Raw genomic sequence first — 20715 nt, 5'->3', positions numbered from 1 at the left:
TACAGCGGAGTACAGAAGGTAACTAAAACAAGCACGCAATGACACGAAGAGATATCGCACTTTTATTGAAAGACAATAATTACGCTGAAGCTACCGCGCTTTATGATGGCCCCTGAACATAAGAAAAAGCAGTACACGGTTCTTAATAGAATGTGAGATCAACTGGATGGTAATACATGCTCCGCAACATGAGCCGATGCTGCCCACAAGGTTAGTGAAAAGTTCTCGTGGTAGGGTGATCCATTCGTTAAGCATCGCGGCTGACAAATGAATATAACGTGCTCACATCTGTCACCGAATGAGGGCACGTAATGCACCCAGGAACACGGCGAACATAATCATTTTGGTGTTCTATATGTAATGTTGTGGAGAGACTCAATGCAGCATCAGCAGCCTCAGGGTACAGCTGGGCTATTCCGCTTATGAGGCTAATCCGCCTTGTAATCTCCCCCATCCTTGCTACTTCCATCAATTGTCCAAATGAACCAATGTCGAGTCCAAGTAATTAATAAACAATGTCTTTTATGAGGATTTGAGAGGAGCAAAGATTAGAATAAACTTTCTAGTTTACTTAGCTTTTCATGTTGAGTTGGCTCCAGCTTTTCTCCTCTAGGGGCCTGACTCTTTAACCTGAAAACGTCACATCAGGTCCTCACGATTGATTTGAACAAAATAAATCTGAAGATTGTTGTTGCAAAATTTTGTACGTAAATATATTTCCTCTCATTTTAGTGTATTATACAGTTTTTTGATTTTTCACATTAACAAACTCGAAATTAAATTGTTCGTAGAAAAATACGAAAGTAAGTCCGATCACATCAGAACAATGCTTATGACTCTTACACTCTGTGGAAATAACCATATTCCAAGGGTATAACAATTTTCCTTAACAAATGAATTTCTGCTAGTTTCCGTTACATTATTAATTTCGATTATTACATCATAAACGAATCCAGAAATAAACATAGTAAACAGTACAGGACTGCTTAATTAGTTAAAACTAGAGGGCGATCCGCCGAGCTCTAGCGGCGGCCGAGCGAAACTCGTTCAAGGTCACCAGCCAATATGGCGGCTCACACAGCCATGAATGAATACCCACCCACCTCCCAAGGGGTCGGAACCCCTGCAACCCACAATACATTATGATCTTTAAACAAATAATTAATAGATCGAAAAGATAAGAATTTTAAATGATTAATAGAGTAGTCTTTTTTTTAAAAAAATCTAACAGGATATATAAGGATGGTTCACATCTTTGAACTAATCAATAAAGTAGATAGAGTATGGGAGAGAACATCTCATAATGCACCAGAGAGCATGCCATAGTGCCCCAGAGAGCATCCCAGAGTGCCCCAGAGAGCATTCCAGAATGCCCCAGAGATCATCCCACAGTGAAGTAGAAAGCATCCCAGAGTGCCCCAGAGACCTAAAACACCAAGAAGAATCGCTTCTCGGCTTTTGACAAGATCAATTTGTAGCAGAATGTAATAGATAATAAACCCACCCACCTCCCCAGGAGTCGGGAGCACTCTGTGGTACAGTACTTGTTCACCACGTGCGTCTTTTCAGGGCTGGATTCGGCCCTGACGTCCTATTTATGGATGTCAGTGTACCACCAGTGCCAACTGCGCAGGTGGAACAGCTCTCGGAACGAGTGGATATTCGGCGTTTGGACTGGCCTTCCCGTTTCCAAGTCTTTATTTTCATCGAGTACTTGTGGGATGCGTCGGGAGACGTATCGCTGCATGTGGACGTGTACGAGCGACCATCCGAAGTTAGTGGACGAAGTGAACGCCCTGCCAGAAGAACTCCTTACCAGTCTTGCAGCCAGCGTGGGAGTGTTGCGGAGCGTCCGTTGCCGTCTGTGACGATCGAGCACCGCATGGAGAAACACGTCGCTGATTTTCCAGTATCCAGAGGACCGTCATCATTGACTATGACTTCATCGTATTTAATGTCTTTAAACAAAGGTTTCATTTCTATTCATCCGATTGTGTATTTTCTTCAATTACCTTTTGTACTATACTGTAGCAGTTCTATGTATGGTCCAATTTTCATCGAGCTGTGTTGCTATACCGTGATACGTAATGGGAAAGTCACTTTCGTCCTTAAGTTTGACACAGCACTTTGAAAAGTTGTAGAAACAGGGGTGCTCATCAGGATGTTTGATAGTTGACCTACTGCGTTACCACACGTGTCCCCAGCACACACTGAGGCGACAGAAGTCACGGGATATCGATATGCACATTTGCAGATGGTGGTAGTATCGCGAACACAAGGTGTAAAAGGGCAGTGGCTTGCCGGAGCTGTTATTTGTACGCAGGTGATTCGTGAGGAAAGGTTTCCGACACGATTACGGCCACACGTCGGGAATTAACAGACTGGTAGTTTGAGCTAGACGCATGGGACATTAGATTCCGGAAATCGTTACGGAATTCACTATTTCGAGGTCCGCACTGTCAAGAGTGTGCCAAGAATACCAAACTTTAGGCGTTATCTCTCATCACGGACAACGCACTGCCCGACAGCCTTCACTTAACGACCGAGAGCAACGGCGTTTCTGTAGACTTGTCAGTGCTAACAGACAAACAACGCTGCGTGAAATAACCGCAAAAATCGATGTGGGAGGTACGACGGACGTATCCGTTACGACAATGCGGTGAAGTATGACATTAATAGACTACGGCAGCAGATGAGAGACGTCAGTGCCACTTCGTGTTCCCAAGTGACGATGTAATTGTTTCTGGTGACAATGCGCCACGTCACGGCGCCGCAATTGTTCGCGACTGGTCTGAGGAAAGTTCTGGACATTTCGAGCGAATGAGTTGGCGACTCAGATTGCCCGATGTGAACCCCACTGAACATTTATGGGTCGGGTCGCGCACAAAACCCTGCACCGGCCACACTTTCGCCACTACGGATGGCTATTGAGGCAGCATGTCTCATGGGACTTCTAAAGACTCGTATTAAGAGGTGCCGCACTATTTTTGTCACTTAAGCGTAATAAGAACAGGATTCCACTGATAACTACGTCGGCTCTCTGCTAGTGTCGAAAAATTTGTGCTTGCCCTAATACTGCATTATGGGTTGTTACATTTTGGTTGTGTGTAACGGCTCACGAATGAGCAGTAAGTGCCTGAAGGATTGTGATGCAGAGCCGAGCATGGAGTGAGATGGGGTGCGGCGTGTCGCGGCGTACGACGGTGGTGGTGCCGGCCTCGGGGTCCGCGTCGGCGTCGCTGTCGGCGGCCGCGCTGGCGGTGACGGAGGCGTCGCAGGGCGGCGGGGGTGGCGAGGGTGGCGGGGGCGGCGGCAGCGACGGCGGGGGCGGCGGCCCCGAGGCGGGGCCACAGCTGGGATCGCGCCGCCAGTCGACGCTGCAGCCGCTGAACGCCGCCGACCCGCCGGCGGAGCTGCTGCGGGAGGCGCCGCCGCTCGCGCCGGACACACCGCCGCCTAAGCCCGCCGTCGGTACGTAAGAAGGCATTTCTCTGTTCCTCATCCGCACAACACGAGTCTTTACCTCCCACAGAGTCGGTAACAGTCAACAAGTTCCGCACTTGTTTCACATTCCCATGTGTTAACACCATTTGCACACAATACCTAAGCACGAGTTGGCTACTGGATACTCCGTGAATATGCAATTTGGCGATTAAACCAAACTCTAGTACAAGTGTCCGGAAATACTCGTTACAAATTTCTACGACTTGTAGAGGCGAGTGAGTACAAAATAGCCGGCCAGGGTGGCCGAGCGGTTCTAGGCGCTACAGTCTGGAACCGCGCGACCGTTACCGTCGCAGGTTCGAATCCTGCCTCGGGCATGGATGTGTGTGATGTCCTTAGGTTAGTTAGGTTTAAGTAGTTCTAAGTTCTAGGGGAATGATGCACTCAGAGGTTAAGTCCCATAGCGCTCAGAGCCATTTGAACCAAAGTACACAACACACACACACACACACACACCCAAAAAGTTTTGCATCACCTCGGTTCCGAGAATTCCTGAACCTTCACATAAAGATTTGAATAGAGATCAACATAAATATCATTTCCGCCCTTTTTATTGCTCGTGAAAACCACACATTGCATGTTGTACCACCTTACAGTGAGACCTTCAGAGTTGAAGGTCAAGACTGCTGTACACACCCGTACCTCTAATACCCAGAAGCGCGTCTTCTTGCACTGATGCATGCCTGTATTCGTCGTGGCATATTATCCACAAGTTCATCAAGGCACTGTTGGTCCACATTGTCCCACTTCTCAACGGCGTTTCGGCGTAGATCCCTCAGAGTGGTTGGTCGGTCACGTCGTCCATAAACAGCTCTTTTCAATCTATCCCAGGCATGTTCGATAGGGTTCATGTCTGGAGAACATATTGGCTTCTCTAGTCGAAAGATGTCTTTATCCTGAAGGAAGTCATTCACGAGATGTGCGGAATGGGGGCACGAATCGTCGTCCACGGAGACGAATGCCTCGTCAGTATGCTGCCGATACGGTTGTACTATCGGTCGGAAGATGGCATTCGTGTATCGTACAGCCGTTAGGGCGCCATCCACCAGCGACGTACGTCGGCTCCGCATAATGCCATCTTAAAACATCAGGGAACGTACACCTTGCTGAACTCGTCGAACAGTGTGTCTAGGACGTTCAGCCTGACCGGGTTGCCTCCAAACGTGGTTCCGACGATTGTCTGGTAGAAGGCATATGCGACACTCATCAGTGAAGAGAACCTAATGCCAATCCTTAGCAGTCCATTCGGCATGTTGTTGGACCCATCTGTACCGTGCTGCATTGTGTCCTGGTTGCAAAGATGGACCTCGCCATGGACGTCACTAGTGAAATTGCACATCGTGCAGCATATTGCGCATAGTTTGATGTCCTGTGTTTTGTGTAAAAAGCATTTTTCAACGTGTTGGCGTTGCTGTCAGGGTTCCTCCGAACCATACTCCATAGGTAGCAGTCATCCACTGCGATAGTAGCCCTTGGGGAGTCTGAGGGAGGCATGTTATCAGCAGTTCCTGTCTCTCTGTATCTTCTCCATGTCTGAACATCATCATTTTGGTTTATTCCGAAACGCCTGGACACTTCCTTTGTTGAGAGGCCCTCAGTATTGGGACAAGTCAGTACAAGATCACTCTTTATTGTTGCCAGATGTATCCAAGAATGCGGCGATGACGTCATGCAAGATGGCGTCTTGTAGACTTGGAAACAGTGCATGATGTCATCCAAGATGGCGGCGGTGACATCATTCAAGATGTCGGATTTTGGTGGTAAGTTTGAATTTTGGCAGGGAATTGCCACTCCCCAGAAAAAGGCGCGAAGTTCAAATTCGAACAGGATAATGCACCACACCACCGTTATCTCTAATAAGCAAAGAAAATCGCTGGAAGATCGTTCACTTGGGCTACCTCAACTATACTAAGTCAATCATTTCCTCTTATGAATTGGCACCAACTTTGAATTTTGTTCGTAAGCAAAGTTCACTTGGCATTTCGCTGCTAAGGTACAAAAATGCTAGCAAAGAAAGCACACTTGTACTAACTTCATTCGCTACCTCCTCCTAATGATTTGTGGGAAAAAGGACTTGTCTTTATTATTTAAAGAATTTCATACAGATGTTTTCACCCCTAGGTCTAGAGCCCAACTGACTTAGTGCGTATTGCCACCACCCGAGGGCAATGTCGTGTCGTCAGGTGATGACGCAAGTACCGTTATTCAAGATGGCGGCAGCCGGTGTATTGACCACGTGGTCTAGTCCATATTGCTGCCACCAGAGGGCGCCATAATGACATCAGATGATGACGTTATGTGGTGGGGTAAATGGCGGGAACCAATATGATGGCGTGTGCCTCGCGTGTAGGGCCAGTGGGCGCCACAGATACTCTTCTGGAAGTATGCCAGCGAATGTAACTGAACACTTGTGACACCTTCATCGCGCATCTAATGTATCAATTACCTAAGTACTTAATTCCAATTCAATTGCAATCATATTCCATAAATGAATGTACCATTTGGATATTCAATTATCAAATGAAAATTCTCACATTTTCCCACTAGGAGCGCAGTGTTCATTCATGACATAGCACCCCCCCCCCCCCACTAGAATACTGCACTGTTATTGGCTACTGTATTCGTAACGTGATTCTACGCCATAGAACCCCAGATGGTGCTCTGTAGAGAGAAAATGGCGCGAAAATGACTCAGACTGCGCTGGGCTGCTGGGGAGAGTAAGGAAGGAGTGAATTCTATTTATTTTTGAACATTTTATTTAGGGATGGAGTACATTTATCACAATGATACAAAACACACGCTCTCACATTCTTGGGACCATCTCACACAGCCCACAGACCTGCAGACTACTTCTAAATAACGCTCTCCAGACACGCAAACAACTCCTAAATTGACAAAATAATTCCATTACAAACTTGCAGACTACTCCTAAATAATACAGCACACTTATGTGTAGGCACGCTCAGTACTCGTAAACTGTCCAAATAGTGCATGGCACAGCCTAGAGCCCTGGCGAAAAAATAATGCAATCAACGCGCGCAAGCACCGTCCGCCAGCCCCGTTCCCCCCGCGAAGTGACGTGGTCGGCAGCTGTGAAGCTACACACAGGTGCCCTCAGGCATAACGCAGCCACATCCCTTTTCATACGTGACATCAGAGAAATTCCTATCGCAATACGTGGCGACCTAGGCGCCGATAATGACACAATCGGATGGGAGCGAAGACATATTTACAGGGCGTGGACGCTCCGGGCAGAGCCGCATGCACGTGTGGTCGACACGACTGACGTGAAGGGGCGGGAGCCACCGCCGGATGCAGGTGAGAGCTGCTTCTATTTTCGAGTATACGTCTACTGTTATATACCGGCGTCACAGAACTCCAAGGCGCAGGCCCCATACACGAGACACCGCAGGGCGGCACTTGTCTTTACCGCTGATGATTGAATCGCACAGCCTGCTCTCCCCCTAACGGAACGTACGAGATGCGTACCCATCCCAGCGTCACTGACACCCCGCTGCAAAACGTCCTTTTGGCGACTCTCCATCTAAAACGTTCCCAATATTATTCTTACATCACATTGCTTTGTAAAAAAAATAACAGCCAAGCGGACCTCTCGGGAATTGTATAGTGTCCCAGAAATATGTAACGCTTGCTTTCTAGATGTCTGAGCTTGCATGCACGAAAATTCTTATTCTAACAACACCTGTTTACGAAACTAGAGCCTAATGCAGTCTTCCCTTCAGGCCTAAGATCGTACTCAGTCCATCACGTGTTAACCTTCATGCTTCAAACATGCGCAAACGTTCCCTCCGCTATGAAGAGGCTCCTCTACCCCAGTACAAACGATGTCAATGAATCGAGCATTCTGATTGGCTGTTATCGAATTTACCCGCTGAATTACTGATACCGCCGATATTCGAAGTACTGTCCACCTTTTTTTTTTCCTTCTGCAGACGATACTTTCAGCAATTATTTCACACAGATCGTCATATTTCACTGATAACATACATATCGTCAGATACGGAAAGACTCTTACGATAGGACACACTCATACTCTCTAGTCATGCCATAACATAAACCATAGTAATTTTACAATGCAATGTATACAAATTTTACACAACGTAACCCACACTAACGTTACAATACAATATATACACATTTTACACAACAGTGTAGCTATCTTTTATATCTGTACAGGACCCTAAAAAGTTATCGTATGCATACACTCACACCGGCTATATGTCACTATGCTCTCCAGTCCTAGGGAATCGCCATTTGCACCGACAACTAAACCTCGCAAAGTCTCATACTTATCGTCAAATACGGAAAGACTCTAACTCAACTCCACTGTTCTCCCACTGAGGACAGGAGCTAGAATATTGAACTACAATGGCTACATGATAGAATGAACTCCAAGTGGTATATTTCAAGGGAAGACTGTCCCATACATTAATGTACATAAACGTGTACTAACGTGCACTCGTTTCCCCTCGGCACAAACGCGTTACTGCTCCTGCTTCCTTGCTTGCTCGCTTTTTTCTACACACATCTCCAGACTCGGGAATTACAAGAACATTCGTATTGTCGCCATAATATTACACCATTTTCGTGGTACTTCCCAATATCAAGCACTTGACATCATCCAACCGATTGCTTGTTGTTGTTGTTGTTGTGGTCTTCAGTCCTGAGACTGGTTTGATGCAGCTCTCCATGCTACTCTATCCTGTGCAAGCTTTTTCATCTCCCAGTACCTACTGCAACCTACATCCTTCTGAATCTGCTTAGTGTATTCATCTCTTGGTCTCCCTCTACGATTTTTACCCTCCACGCTGCCCTCCAATACTAAATTGGTGATCCCTTGATGCCTCAGAACATGTCCTACCAACCGATCCCTTCTTCTGGTCAAGTTGTGCCACAAACTTCTCTTCTCCCCAATCCTATTCAATACTTCCTCATTAGTTATGTGATCTACCCATCTAATCTTTAGCATTCTTCTGTAGCACCACATTTCGAAAGCTTCTATTCTCTTCTTGTCCAAACTATTTATCGTCCATGTTTCACTTCCATACATGGCTACACTCCATACGAATACTTTCAGAAATGACTTCCTGACACTTAAATCAATACTGGATGTTAACAAATTTCTCTTCTTCAGAAACGCTTTCCTTGCCATTGCCAGCCTACATTTTATATCCTCTCTACTTCGACCATCATCAGTTATTTTGCTCCCCAAATAGCAAAACTCCTTTACTACTTTAAGTGCCTCATTTCCTAATCTAATTCCCTCAGCATCACCCGACTTAATTAGACTACATTCCATTATCCTTGTTTTGCTTTTGTTGATGTTCATCTTATATCCTCCTTTCAAGACACTGTCCATTCCATTCAACTGCTCTTCCAAGTCCTTTGCTGTCTCTGACAGAATTACAATGTCATCAGCGAACCTCAAAGTTTTTATTTCTTCTCCATGAATTTTAATACCTACTCCGAATTTTTCTTTTGTTTCCTTTACTGCTTGCTCAATATACAGATTGAACAACATCGGGGAGAGGCTACAACCCTGTCTTACTCCCTTCCCAACCACTGCTTCCCTTTCATGCCCCTCAACTCTTATAACTGCCATCTGGTTTCTGTACAAATTGTAAATAGCCTTTCGCTCCCTGTATTTTACCCCTGCCACCTTTAGAATTTGAAAGAGAGTATTCCAGTCAACATTGTCAAAAGCTTTCTCTAAGTCTACAAATACTAGAAACGTAGGTTTGCCTTTCCTTAATCTTTCTTCTAACATAAGTCGTAAGGTCAGTATTGCCTCACGTGTTCCAGTGTTTCTACGGAATCCAAACTGATCTTCCCCGAGGTTGGCTTCTACTAGTTTTTCCATTCGTCTGTAAAGAATTCGTGTTAGTATTTTGCAGCTGTGACTTATTAAGCTGATAGTTCGGTAATTTTCACATCTGTCAACACCTGCTTTCTTTGGGATTGGAATTATTATATTCTTCTTGAAGTCTGAGGGTATTTCGCCTGTTTCATACATCTTGCTCACCAGATGGTAGAGTTTTGTCAGGACTGGCTCTCCCACGGCCGTCAGTAGTTCCAATGGAATATTGTCTACTCCGGGGGCCTTGTTTCGACTCAGGTCTTTCAGTGCTCTGTCAAACTCTTCACGCAGTATCATATCTCCCATTTCATCTTCATCTAAATCCTCTTCCATTTCCATAATATTGTCCTCAAGTACATCGCCCTTGTATAGCCCCTCTATATACTCCTTCCACCTTTCTGCTTTCCCTTCTTTGCTTAGAACTGGGTTTCCATCTGAGCTCTTGATATTCATACAAGTCGTTCTCTTATCTCCAAAGGTCTCTTTAATTTTCCTGTAGGCGGTATCTATCTTACCCCTAGTGAGATAGGCCTCTACATCCTTACATTTGTCCTCTAGCCATCCCTGCTTAGCCACTTTGCAATTCCTGTCGATCTCATTTTTGAGACGTTTGTATTCCTTTTTGCCTGTTTCACTTACTGCATTTTTATATTTTCTCCTTTCATCAATTAAATTCAATATTTCTTCTGTTACCCAAGGATTTCTACTAGCCCTCGTCTTTTTACCTACTTGATCCTCTGCTGCTGTCACTACTTCATCCCTCAAAGCTACCCATTCTTCTTCTACTGTATTTATTTCCCCCATTCCTGTCAATTGCTCCCTTATGCTCTCCCTGAATCTCTGTACAACCTCTGGTTCTTTTAGTTTATCCAGGTCCCATCTCCTTAAATTCCCACCTTTTTGCAGTTTCTTCAGTTTTAATCTACAGGTCATAACCAATAGATTGTGGTCAGAGTCCACATCTGCCCCTGGAAATGTCTTACAATTTAAAACCTGGTTCCTAAATCTCTGTCTTACCATTATATAATCTATCTGATACCTTTTAGTATCTCCAGGGTTCTTCCATGTATACAACCTTCTTTCATGATTCTTAAACCAAGTGTTAGCTATGATTATGTTGTGCTCTGTGCAAAATTCTACCAGGCGGCTTCCTCTTTCATTTCTGTCCCCCAATCCATATTCACCTACTATGTTTCCTTCTCTCCCTTTTCCTACACTCGAATTCCAGTCACCCATGACTATTAAATTTTCGTCTCCCTTCACAATCTGAATAATTTCTTTTATTTCATCATACATTTCTTCAATTTCTTCGTCATCTGCAGAGCTAGTTGGCATATAAACTTGTACTACTGTAGTAGGTGTGGGCTTCGTATCTATCTTGGTCACAATAATGCGTTCACTATGCTGTTTGTAGTAGCTTACCCGCATTCCTATTTTCCTATTCATTATTAAACCTACTCCTGCATTACCCCTATTTGATTTTGTGTTTATAACCCTGTAGTCACCTGACCAGAAGTCTTGTTCCTCCTGCCACCGAACTTCACTAATTCCCACTATATCTAACTTCAACCTATCCATTTCCCTTTTTAAATTTTCTAACCTACCTGCCCGATTAAGGGATCTGACATTCCACGCTCCGATCCGTAGAACGCCAGTTTTCTTTCTCCTGATAACGACGTCCTCTTGAGTAGTCCCCGCCCGGAGATCCGAATGGGGGACTATTTTACCTCCGGAATATTTTACCCAAGAGGACGCCATCATCATGTAATCATACAGTAAAGCTGCATGCCCTCGGGAAAAATTACGGCTGTAGTTTCCCCTTTCTAAATGATTTCTCTACAACCCCAAACTTTAGCGAGGTGCAGCGTGCTGTAAACCACTGAGTAACTAGAAACAAATAGAGGAAACTATTATTTCCACTCCAGAATACCGATGTCGATGATATAACTGATCCCAAATCAGCCCTATAAATTAGAAGCCAACTAAGATTTTTCCCATGTCTAGAGAACAGCAAACGTGTCTTCCACACACCACAATCGATCTTCTCTCAACTAAATAAAGGTGCTAAATCTACAGAAGTAGTCAACCGAACAATTTACATGGGAGGGAATAGCGGTCCAGCGCAAACGCACCATCTTCTCAAATTTACACTTGATCACGAAAGCCGCCCGATAGATACCAAGTATTAGTTCACTATTCTGTCGTGTAGAGAACTGCAAAGTTAACTCAGATACATTCCTACACTCCAACAGGCCTATGCATTCAGACAGGGGCTTGCACTAACGGGAAACGTGAATCATTACCACCACAGGCCATGCATACATGGAATCATTCTAGAAAACCGGTCAAATATATCTTTTATCATTATAATTACAATTAAATGTTACGATCGCGGTCTCAATTGAATGACATTCGACAATGAGCGAAGTATCGGAAATACACCATGCTGTCGGCAGTAGCTCTGGAAATGGAAATATCTGTACCTTCCTTACGACTGGACATACTCTTCACCTCGCTATCAAGTCACATCCATACCCTCCTTACGACTGTACATAGTCATTTCCCTCCCACAAACACATACTTTATAAAACTTCTTGTTCAAATGCGAACATATGACGCATCCCTTAGTACTAAATATAATACTCCGTCAAGAACGGATCGCCTACGGTACGAAATAATACTGAACGAAAATCAACGATAGGTGTGCATGTATATTAGGTTTTTCTTTCGAGTCCTACCACTGTGTCCTAGAAAGGGAGACCTAATCCGCTAGATGTTAAAGAAAAAACCGATCGCACCAACTACTGCATGTTACTGTCACAAACAGTTTTGGTTCTACAGGTGCACACAAGTATCCATGTTAAACGCTATACCCGCTTTACAAATCGAGGTACTACATGACTTCTCAATGACGTCGTTTTTTTTCGGAGAAATACCATGACGGGGATCGTACAAATGCGTATTATCCGTCCACGATGCAACCTCGTGATAAAATCACTCAACTTTGAAAGTGATTCGGCTAAGGAACGTGGTATGTAGGTGGTATTTGCGACTCCCTCACACCATCCCAACTAGATCATTCTATAGTATTTCTATTGCATTCTGTCTCGATGCCATATCAGAGGTATTGCGATATATCCACTGAGCTATTGGCGATGACTGACTGAGAAGGAACACAAACAGTAGTAGTAGATGATGTGCCGATTGAGGTCGTAAGATGAAAAATGTACACTAGCTTCTCTGTTCTCTAGTGTTATGCTATCAGCTAGAAATGATGTCGGGAATTTGGTAACAGCTCTTTCCATTCAAGCACATACCTGCGTTTGATCCTATGGACAATTCCTTTAATGATTACTACGATTACTCAATCATATTTTTAACATTCCCATATCTCGAAACGAGTCACCTTTCCCAAACCTAGCTGCTACAGTAAAATTACAACTTGGTTTTAGCCAGCCCCTATGCATCTTGCAACTGCTTCTATTTCTACAGCTTTCCTCATGTGATCGTTCCAATTTAAGTCGGAAGTGAGCAGAAGTCGGAGAAAGACATACCCACCACCTTCGGCAACCAGTGTAGAAACAGAACGACCTGAGTTAGTGGAACAAGACAGTGTTTTGACCATTTGGCGAAAATGCGTGCAATGTTGTACGCACCCAAACTACATACAAGTACTACAGATCCACGTCCATTCAAATCAATCAGCCGAACATGCTATCATCGTTATTCTGTACCCCCCAACAGAGAAAAATTACGAACTATAAAACCTTATCCAATTTAGAAGTCAATTAGGCACCGATGCTGACATAATGACACATAGCTGCGGTGCGGTCCAGCGCGGAGGAAGAGATTTCACAATGCTCCCCGACGCATAGGTGCGGTGGGGCTCCGCCACAGAGAAAGAGATTTTGCAATGTTTCCCAAGAATAGCGAAGTGTGAAACCCTCCAAGCATTCCTAACTGTTTACCAAGTCCCTTACCTCAAACTGCTACCGCTACTGCCGCCTATTAAATATACAGGCACCACAGGCCCCTCTAAAGTTTGACCAGCTATACTCTAGGCGAATGATAGTATCCCGCAGACTATGCTAAATTGCTCTGGTCCTGTTTAAAACACTGTTTTCTAACACCCTTTTTACACTGCCAAACATGTCGTTTCCTTCTGCCATGACTTCGTGGCCTGTGCAAGGTTCTAAACTGACATTAAGACGTTCTGATCGACCGCCTTTCGCAGGAAACTAGACTTTGCACCTTGTAAATCATATTCTTACGGCGGATAGCATAACCCCGGATGTTTAAATAAAAGACAGTTACAACATAAGCAAACTGGAAGAGTTTTACGGCGTTGGCGTAGGTCTCCAAACTACAGTCCGAAACTCATTCACAAGCTCTAAATTTAGACTTGCCTCTCACACTGATGGAATAGCTGACGACTCTGGGCTACCTTTCGACTGATTTCTCATATTTCACTCATGTACGTGATCACTGATTCACTGCTAGCAACCCCCAGAAGTTGCTGTCCATCCACAAAAACTTGTTCCCCAACTCATACAAGCCACATCAGTCAATCATTATGTGGTAACGAGTGTGCAGATGTGATAAAAAAGTCACCATCGATGTACTCTAATAATAAACATCACAGTTGATAGTGTGAAGAATTTTACAGTAACTTCAACACCGGCCAATGATCTGACAGCAAGTTTCCTCAATTTCAGTATCGTATTTAAACCACCCCCTCTCGACTTTGCGAGTATCATTGCGAACATGGATAAATGACTGTGCAGTACGCCCATTCAGTGTTAATTCTCAAACACATAAATCATCAAAGTATACCAGATAGCGCTCCACATATTTCTATCACCTCGAGCATAGTGTTTAATTTTACGATCTATCTCTATGCGTATGAGAGTCACAGAGTATTCTCGCTGTCTTAGGGTAAAATTAGAGAGTGAAAGACCCTCCTCACACTGTCTTTGACCAACCAGCCCTGCTGCACCGTTAGTCAATTAATCTGCAACCGACCAGAAGCAGACCTATACACTCCACCTCCCGTGAATGAATGGAGCTTTCTGAGCCCTCACCTATCTCAAGATGCCTCCACGTCAAGGAGCTTAGCACTCCTTATCGATCTATAGTAACAGATTTCAAAGTGCCATCATGTAATAGCAGCCAGATAAGAAAAACAAGAAAAGAATGGTTTTTATAGGAGACGGAGCACCAGACGGATGGAGTTCGACGCATTTTTATGTAAATCAGTCAAGCTATCAACTCTAAAGTACTGTTCTAGAATCTAGGATCAGTACCTGGAAGGTATTGGTAAGAGAGAACATAAACACACGCACTGCTAAGGCTACAATGTTCTGCACTTAAAACGGGCCTATAATCTTAGATCACCTGCGTTTCCTACCTATCAGACGTATGGAATGTAACGTTGTTAAAATTTCTTTGTGAGAAATATATTTCAAGTGCATGACATACATCCTCCTTCCCGATTTCTCAATAAAAAACTATGGTATCGAACCGTAAAACACTTGCTCTTCGTGATATAAGCACAATACAGCTTTCCGGAGATGTATAGTGTCCACTGTTCACATTAGATCACCATTCAGAAATTACACAATGCCTGCATCAGGCCTATATAAAATGATCGTTACTAGCGGGGGATACATCTTACAAGGAAACAGATAACCACATAACAACAGTGTCCGACATTTGAAAATTGCAAGTCATTCCATCACTAACTCCGTAAATAGCACATCTGTCGGGCAAATGTGTACACGTGGATTGCAGCGCCTAACAAGCTCCTATCGCTAACTTAGTTATGACGCTGAAGTCTCTATTTTACAACCAAGATGCAATAGGGAGGACCGCATATATCAAAGTCCGTTTAGAGGAATGTGTCAAGACTAGCTGTGGCGCCTGTGGGCTCTATTCGCGCGGCGCACGCCGTTGTAGACGTGTGAGAGAGAAAGCATTACAGCATCTATCTCTCTCAGCGCTTGACTACGGGGGTGACGTGTGTTTAATGCACTGCGAGCGACGATCTTGGATTGTGTAATGGGATCGTGCAGTGGCTGTGTCCTACAGCACATGGCGTACAAAATATATGCAGCCATCTTGAATAACAGTACTTGCGTCATCAGCTGACGTCACGACAGCACCCTCTGGTGGCGGCGATATGAACTAGATCACGTGGCAAATACACTGGCTGCGGCAATCTTGAATAACAGTACTTGCGTCATCACCTGACGCCGTGAGGGCGCCCTCTGCTGGTGGCGAAATGTGCTGAGCCAGTTCGAATCCGGACCCAGTCGCAAACACACCGGCATAAAATTCGTTAAATAGTAAAGACAGGTCCTTTTTTCCCACGAATCCTCATGAGGAGGTGGTGGTCGGGCGACTGAGGTTAGTACAAGTGTCCTTTCTTTCACGCCATTTTCTCACCTTAGCAGCGAAATCCGAAGTGAGCTTTGTTTACCGCCAAAATTCAAACTTGGTGCCAGTTCATAGGAGGAAGTGACGGTCGGGTGACTTAGGTTAGTGGAGGTAGGCTAAGTGAGCCATCTTCCCACGATTTTCTTTGTTTAGCAGAGAGAACAGTGGTGTGGTGCATTATCCTCTTGGAATTTGAATTTCCTGCCGTTTTTCTGGGGGAGGGGGGTGGGGGGTGGCACTTTTACACCAAAATCCAAACTTTCCGCCAAAATCCACCACCTTGTATAATGGTACTTGCGTCATCATCTGACGTCATGGCCACTGTGGTGTCACCGCCAGACACCACACTTGCTAGGTGGTAGTCTTTAAATCGGCCGCGGTCCCTTAGTATACGTCGGACCCGCATGTCGCCACTGTCAGTGATTGCAGACCGAGCGCCGCCACACAGCAGGTCTAGAGAGACTTCCTAGCACTCACTCCAGTTGTACAACTGACTTTGCTAGCGATGGTTCACTGACAAAATACGCTCTCATTTGCCAAGACGATAGTTAGCACAGCCTTCAGCTACATCATTTGCTACGACCTAGCAAGGCGCCGTATTCAGTTACTATTGATATTGTGAATCATGTACCGTCAAGAGCGACGTTCATCATTAATGGATTAAAGTTAAGTATTCCACCAGCTACGTCCATTTTTTCTAAATTCTAATTTCCTTGTCATGTTCCAGACCTCACGACAGCCTGCGTGAGCTAAAACGCGTGCATTTCGGCCTCCTTTAGTAAAACAGTGTTGGCTCTCTTGCCAACCACAATAGCCGCCATCTTGGATGACGTCATGCTCTGTTTCCAAGTCTACATGACGCCATCTTGGATAACGTCAGCGCCGTCATCTTGGATACATCTGGCAACAATGCAGAGTGATCTCATAGCACCCTTGTTGCAATACTGCCTTCCTGGCACAAAGTAACAGTGTGGACACGATCGAACCGCGGCATTGACCGTCTAGGCATGATTGAACTACAGACAACACGAGCCGTGTACCTCCTTCCTGGTGGAATGACTGGAGCAGATCAGCTGTCGGACCCCCTCCGTCTAATAGGAGCTACTTATGCATGCTTGTTTACATCTTTGGGTGGGTTTAGTGACATCCCTGAACAGTCATAGGGACTGTGTCTGTGATACAATATCCACAGTCAACCTCTGTCTTCAGGAGTTGTGTGAAGCGGGGTGATGCAAAACTTTTTTTGATGTGTGTATTTTGAACAGGACCCCAAGGCCGGAAACCTACTGTTTCCGTGCTACAGCCGTTCGAAAACATGTCTGCTGGGTATGTATGCAACAGAGTACTCATGGTGGCATGTAGTTACGTTGGATCGGCTGATGTTATTTGACGTCTGTCTTACCTCTCTGACCTGGTTCGACGCTCATTCCCGTGTCTGTGAGTGTTAGAGGGACATGGTTGATTAAACGTTTGCAGAATAAACAGACACGATCCTTCTGAATTGCGAAGCTCACGGTAATGGAAGGGCTGCTTGTCGTCTTTATCGAGATTGTTATCCATAACCTCCGACGCCATTGCATACCCTTTTCGGCACAATTGCACATCGTCTTTGAGACGGCATCAGGTGTGACTCTGCTGCTCCGAGGAGATGCCACACACCCGAATTGGAAGAGGCCGTACTGAAACACGTGGAAGAAAACGCGTCAACGAGTACACGAACAATTTATTTGACAGTTAGTGAGTGAAACTGCAAAACAAGTGCTGTACTGGGTCACGCATAGTCTATTACTTATAAAAGTGGTCGCGTTACGTACATGTTTTCAAACAGTTATAACACGGAAACGATAAGTTTCCGGACATGCGTTCTAATTAATAGCATTATCTACTCAGTCGCATCTACAGGCCATTGGAGTTTGTAACGGGAATTTCCGAACGCCCCGTGTATTCCAAAATTAAATCCCACACTTCATTGTGCTGATTAAAACTTCCTAGGAGATTCATACTGTATGCACGAACGGGTGTCGAACACTGAACGTTTCAATTTGGTGAATAAATAGTCTGCCGACTGAGCTAACCTGGCACGACTTATATCCCTGCTTTCGCACATTCACTTTCGCTGGTACTCCTCTCCTGCTTTCCAAACTTCTCAGAGTATCTCCTAGATATGAAACTTCCCAGCAGATTAAAACTGTGTGCCGGACCGAGACTCGAACACGGGACCTTTCCCTTTCCCGTGAAAGGTAAAGGTCTCGAGTTCGAGTATCGGTTCGGTACACAGTTTTAATGTGCCAGGAAGTCTCATATCAGCGCACACTCCCCTACAGAGTGAGCTAGTTCTGCAAGTTGTACAGGAGAGCTTACGAGATATTTGGAAGGTAGGAGACGAGGTACTGGCGGAATTGCGGCTGTGAGGACGGGCCGTGAGTCGTGCTTGGGCAGCTCAGTTGGTAGAGCACTTGCCCGCGGAAGGCAAAGGTCCCGGGCTGAAGTCTCGCTACGGCACACGGTTTTATGCTTCCAGGAAGTTTCATATCAGCGCACACTCCGCTGCAGAGAATAAACTTCATTCTGAATTTTCTGTATAGCCCAGTAAGCAGATGATTCTCCCGCATATGACAAAAGTTCGGGGTCGAGTCCCGGTCCGTCGCACAGTTTTCATGTGCAGGAAGTTCGTAAAATCTTGTCTGAAAAAATTATCTACATAATAGTTTTTGACATCTGTCTGTGATCCCTGTGAGGAAAATTAAGAACAGGAACTGCACCAGATGTACATCTACATCAACATAGACTCTCCGCGTGGCGGGGGGTACCCGTACCACTAACAGTCATTTACTTTCCTGGTCCACTCGAAAACAGATCGAAGGAAAAACGACTGTCTGTATACCTCCGTATGTGCCCTAACATCCCGTATCTTACCTTCGTGGCCCTTACGTGCAGTGTGTGTCGGAGGCAGTAGAACCATTCTGCAGTCAGCACCAAATGCCGATTCCCTAAATTATCTCAATATTGTTCCTCGAAAAGAATGTCACCTTCCCTCCCGCGATTACCATTTGAGTTCCCGAAGCGTGTCCGTAACACTTGTGTGTTGTTCGAACCTATCAGTATCTAATCTAGCTGCTCGCCTCTCAATTGCTTCGACTTCTTGCCTTAAACCGAACTCGTACGGATTCAAAACACTCGAGCAGTACTCAAGAACGGGTCGGACTAGCACCCTATATGTGGTCTCCTTTACAGATGAACCACACTTACCTAGAATTCTCCCAGTAAACTGAAGTCGAGTATTCGCCTTCCCTACCACAATCGTCACATGCTCGTTCCATCGTTCTATTTCATATCGCTTTGTAACGTTACGCCCAAATATTTAAACGACGTGATTATGTCAAGCAGGAGGCTAATAATGCTGTGTCTGAACATTACGGGTTTGTTTTTTCTATTCATCCGCTTTAACTTACATGTTTCTACATTTAGAGTTAGCAGTCATTCATCATACCAATAGAAATTTTATCTGTCATCTTGCATCCTCCCGCAGTCACTCAACTTCGACACCTTATCGCACACGACAGCATCAGCCTTGGTCTCCTAGCACTAGACTCCGGCCTGGAACGTCCCGGGTTCAGCGCCGGACGGGTGCGATGATTTTTTCCTCTTCCCATTCCCTCCACGACGCCCTCGGGTGCCCTCAGCCTGCCGTGAAATTGAGTACCGGAATCTTTGGGGGGGGGGGGGGGGGGGGTAAGAGTCGTGTAGGCCGTGAGGCTCGCCACTCCTCCCCCTCCAAGCATCGTGGCGAATAGAAAGACTGCTGTCTACCTGCCGTCAAGCTTGCGCCACAGCCTTCAGCTTTTACTGTACCAGATTAATCTGGACGTATCAAAACTCCTTCCTGGTGAAATGCTGGATGCTATCTTCTTACTCAGTTCAAACATAGTGGCTCTTACAACAAATGTCACAATAACGACATGGCAATACTGAATGCTTTTGTGGTTAAATACAACTGACCAAAAATGTGCCTTATAAATTAGTGGATGATATTCACGACGGCAACCACTGACACAGCGATATGGGTACATAAGGCGTGTGAAATAGATTTTTAAATACGAGCGTTGGACATCGTTAGTTAAATATGACTGCTGCTTTGTGCCCTGTAGACACTCCGATACTGACACTGGGCTTTTCTAAAGTTGCTAGGTGTTCCCCAGTAGCCAGTCACGTAGATTTCCAGAAGATGTATGAATTGTAGAAAGCGCGTGCCTTTGGCCGCCTCAGGTTCAGGAATGACGATGGAGAGGGAGGTATTCTCTGGCGGCGCTACAACATTCACTGTTTCACTTCAACTCACGTAACCATCACTATTCAAATTTCTAGGACTCTAGAGGAACCCACTGCGTCGTTGATTGTTAAAACTCTGTATTGTGTGAAGTGTACCAGGATTTCATTGTTTCCAAAACACTCGGGCTTCCTGGATTCAGTAATGTGAATAATAATATAGGGATGAACTTAGAACTGTATCTTCGTGAAACTTGTTGAATCCTCGTTAGGCGCTTTTAGTCGTCTCGTTGTCTCTATAGAGCTGTGCGATTGGGTGGGTGGGTGGGGGGGGGGGAGAGGGGGCAAGGAGAGGTTGTTGGTTGGTGGCCCGTACCCTCGTTCTATAACACACACTGCACGCAATTATTAACTGGGTTCTTTATTCATAAACAAAGAGCTACTTAAGCTTCTATGTGATGTGGTACAAGCTCTCCTATATAGTCCACTTAAGCTTCACTGCTGTTGACGTACAAAGTCCGCTATGAACACTTTTATGTTCACTATGTGCTGCCTGTCTCTAAGCTGGAGGCTGATTGTGATTCCGTCTCGGTGAGACACTGGAACTCACACGGCATACAGACTAGAACTGA

General features: G+C 45.1%; 1 protein-coding gene across 1 annotated transcript in view; it reads left to right on the top strand.

The window, feature by feature from the left end:
• Positions 1-3341: 3341 nt before the first annotated feature.
• The window catches only part of LOC126471361 (uncharacterized protein CCDC198-like), a gene marked incomplete at its 5' end in the record, with an annotated part of 95332 nt that continues 77958 nt past the window's right edge, over positions 3342-20715 (top strand). Inside the window, 2 exons of the mRNA XM_050099483.1 lie at positions 3342-3361; positions 3392-3471. Coding sequence (XP_049955440.1) covers positions 3342-3361; positions 3392-3471 — 100 coding nt within the window. The remainder of the gene's footprint in view (positions 3362-3391; positions 3472-20715) is intronic.

This window comes from Schistocerca serialis, chromosome 3 (genome assembly GCF_023864345.2).
Source record: "Schistocerca serialis cubense isolate TAMUIC-IGC-003099 chromosome 3, iqSchSeri2.2, whole genome shotgun sequence".
Taxonomy (NCBI): Eukaryota; Metazoa; Arthropoda; class Insecta; order Orthoptera; family Acrididae; genus Schistocerca; species Schistocerca serialis.
Note: the sequence above shows the minus strand (reverse complement) of the source record. Positions and strands in the feature narration are given on the sequence as shown.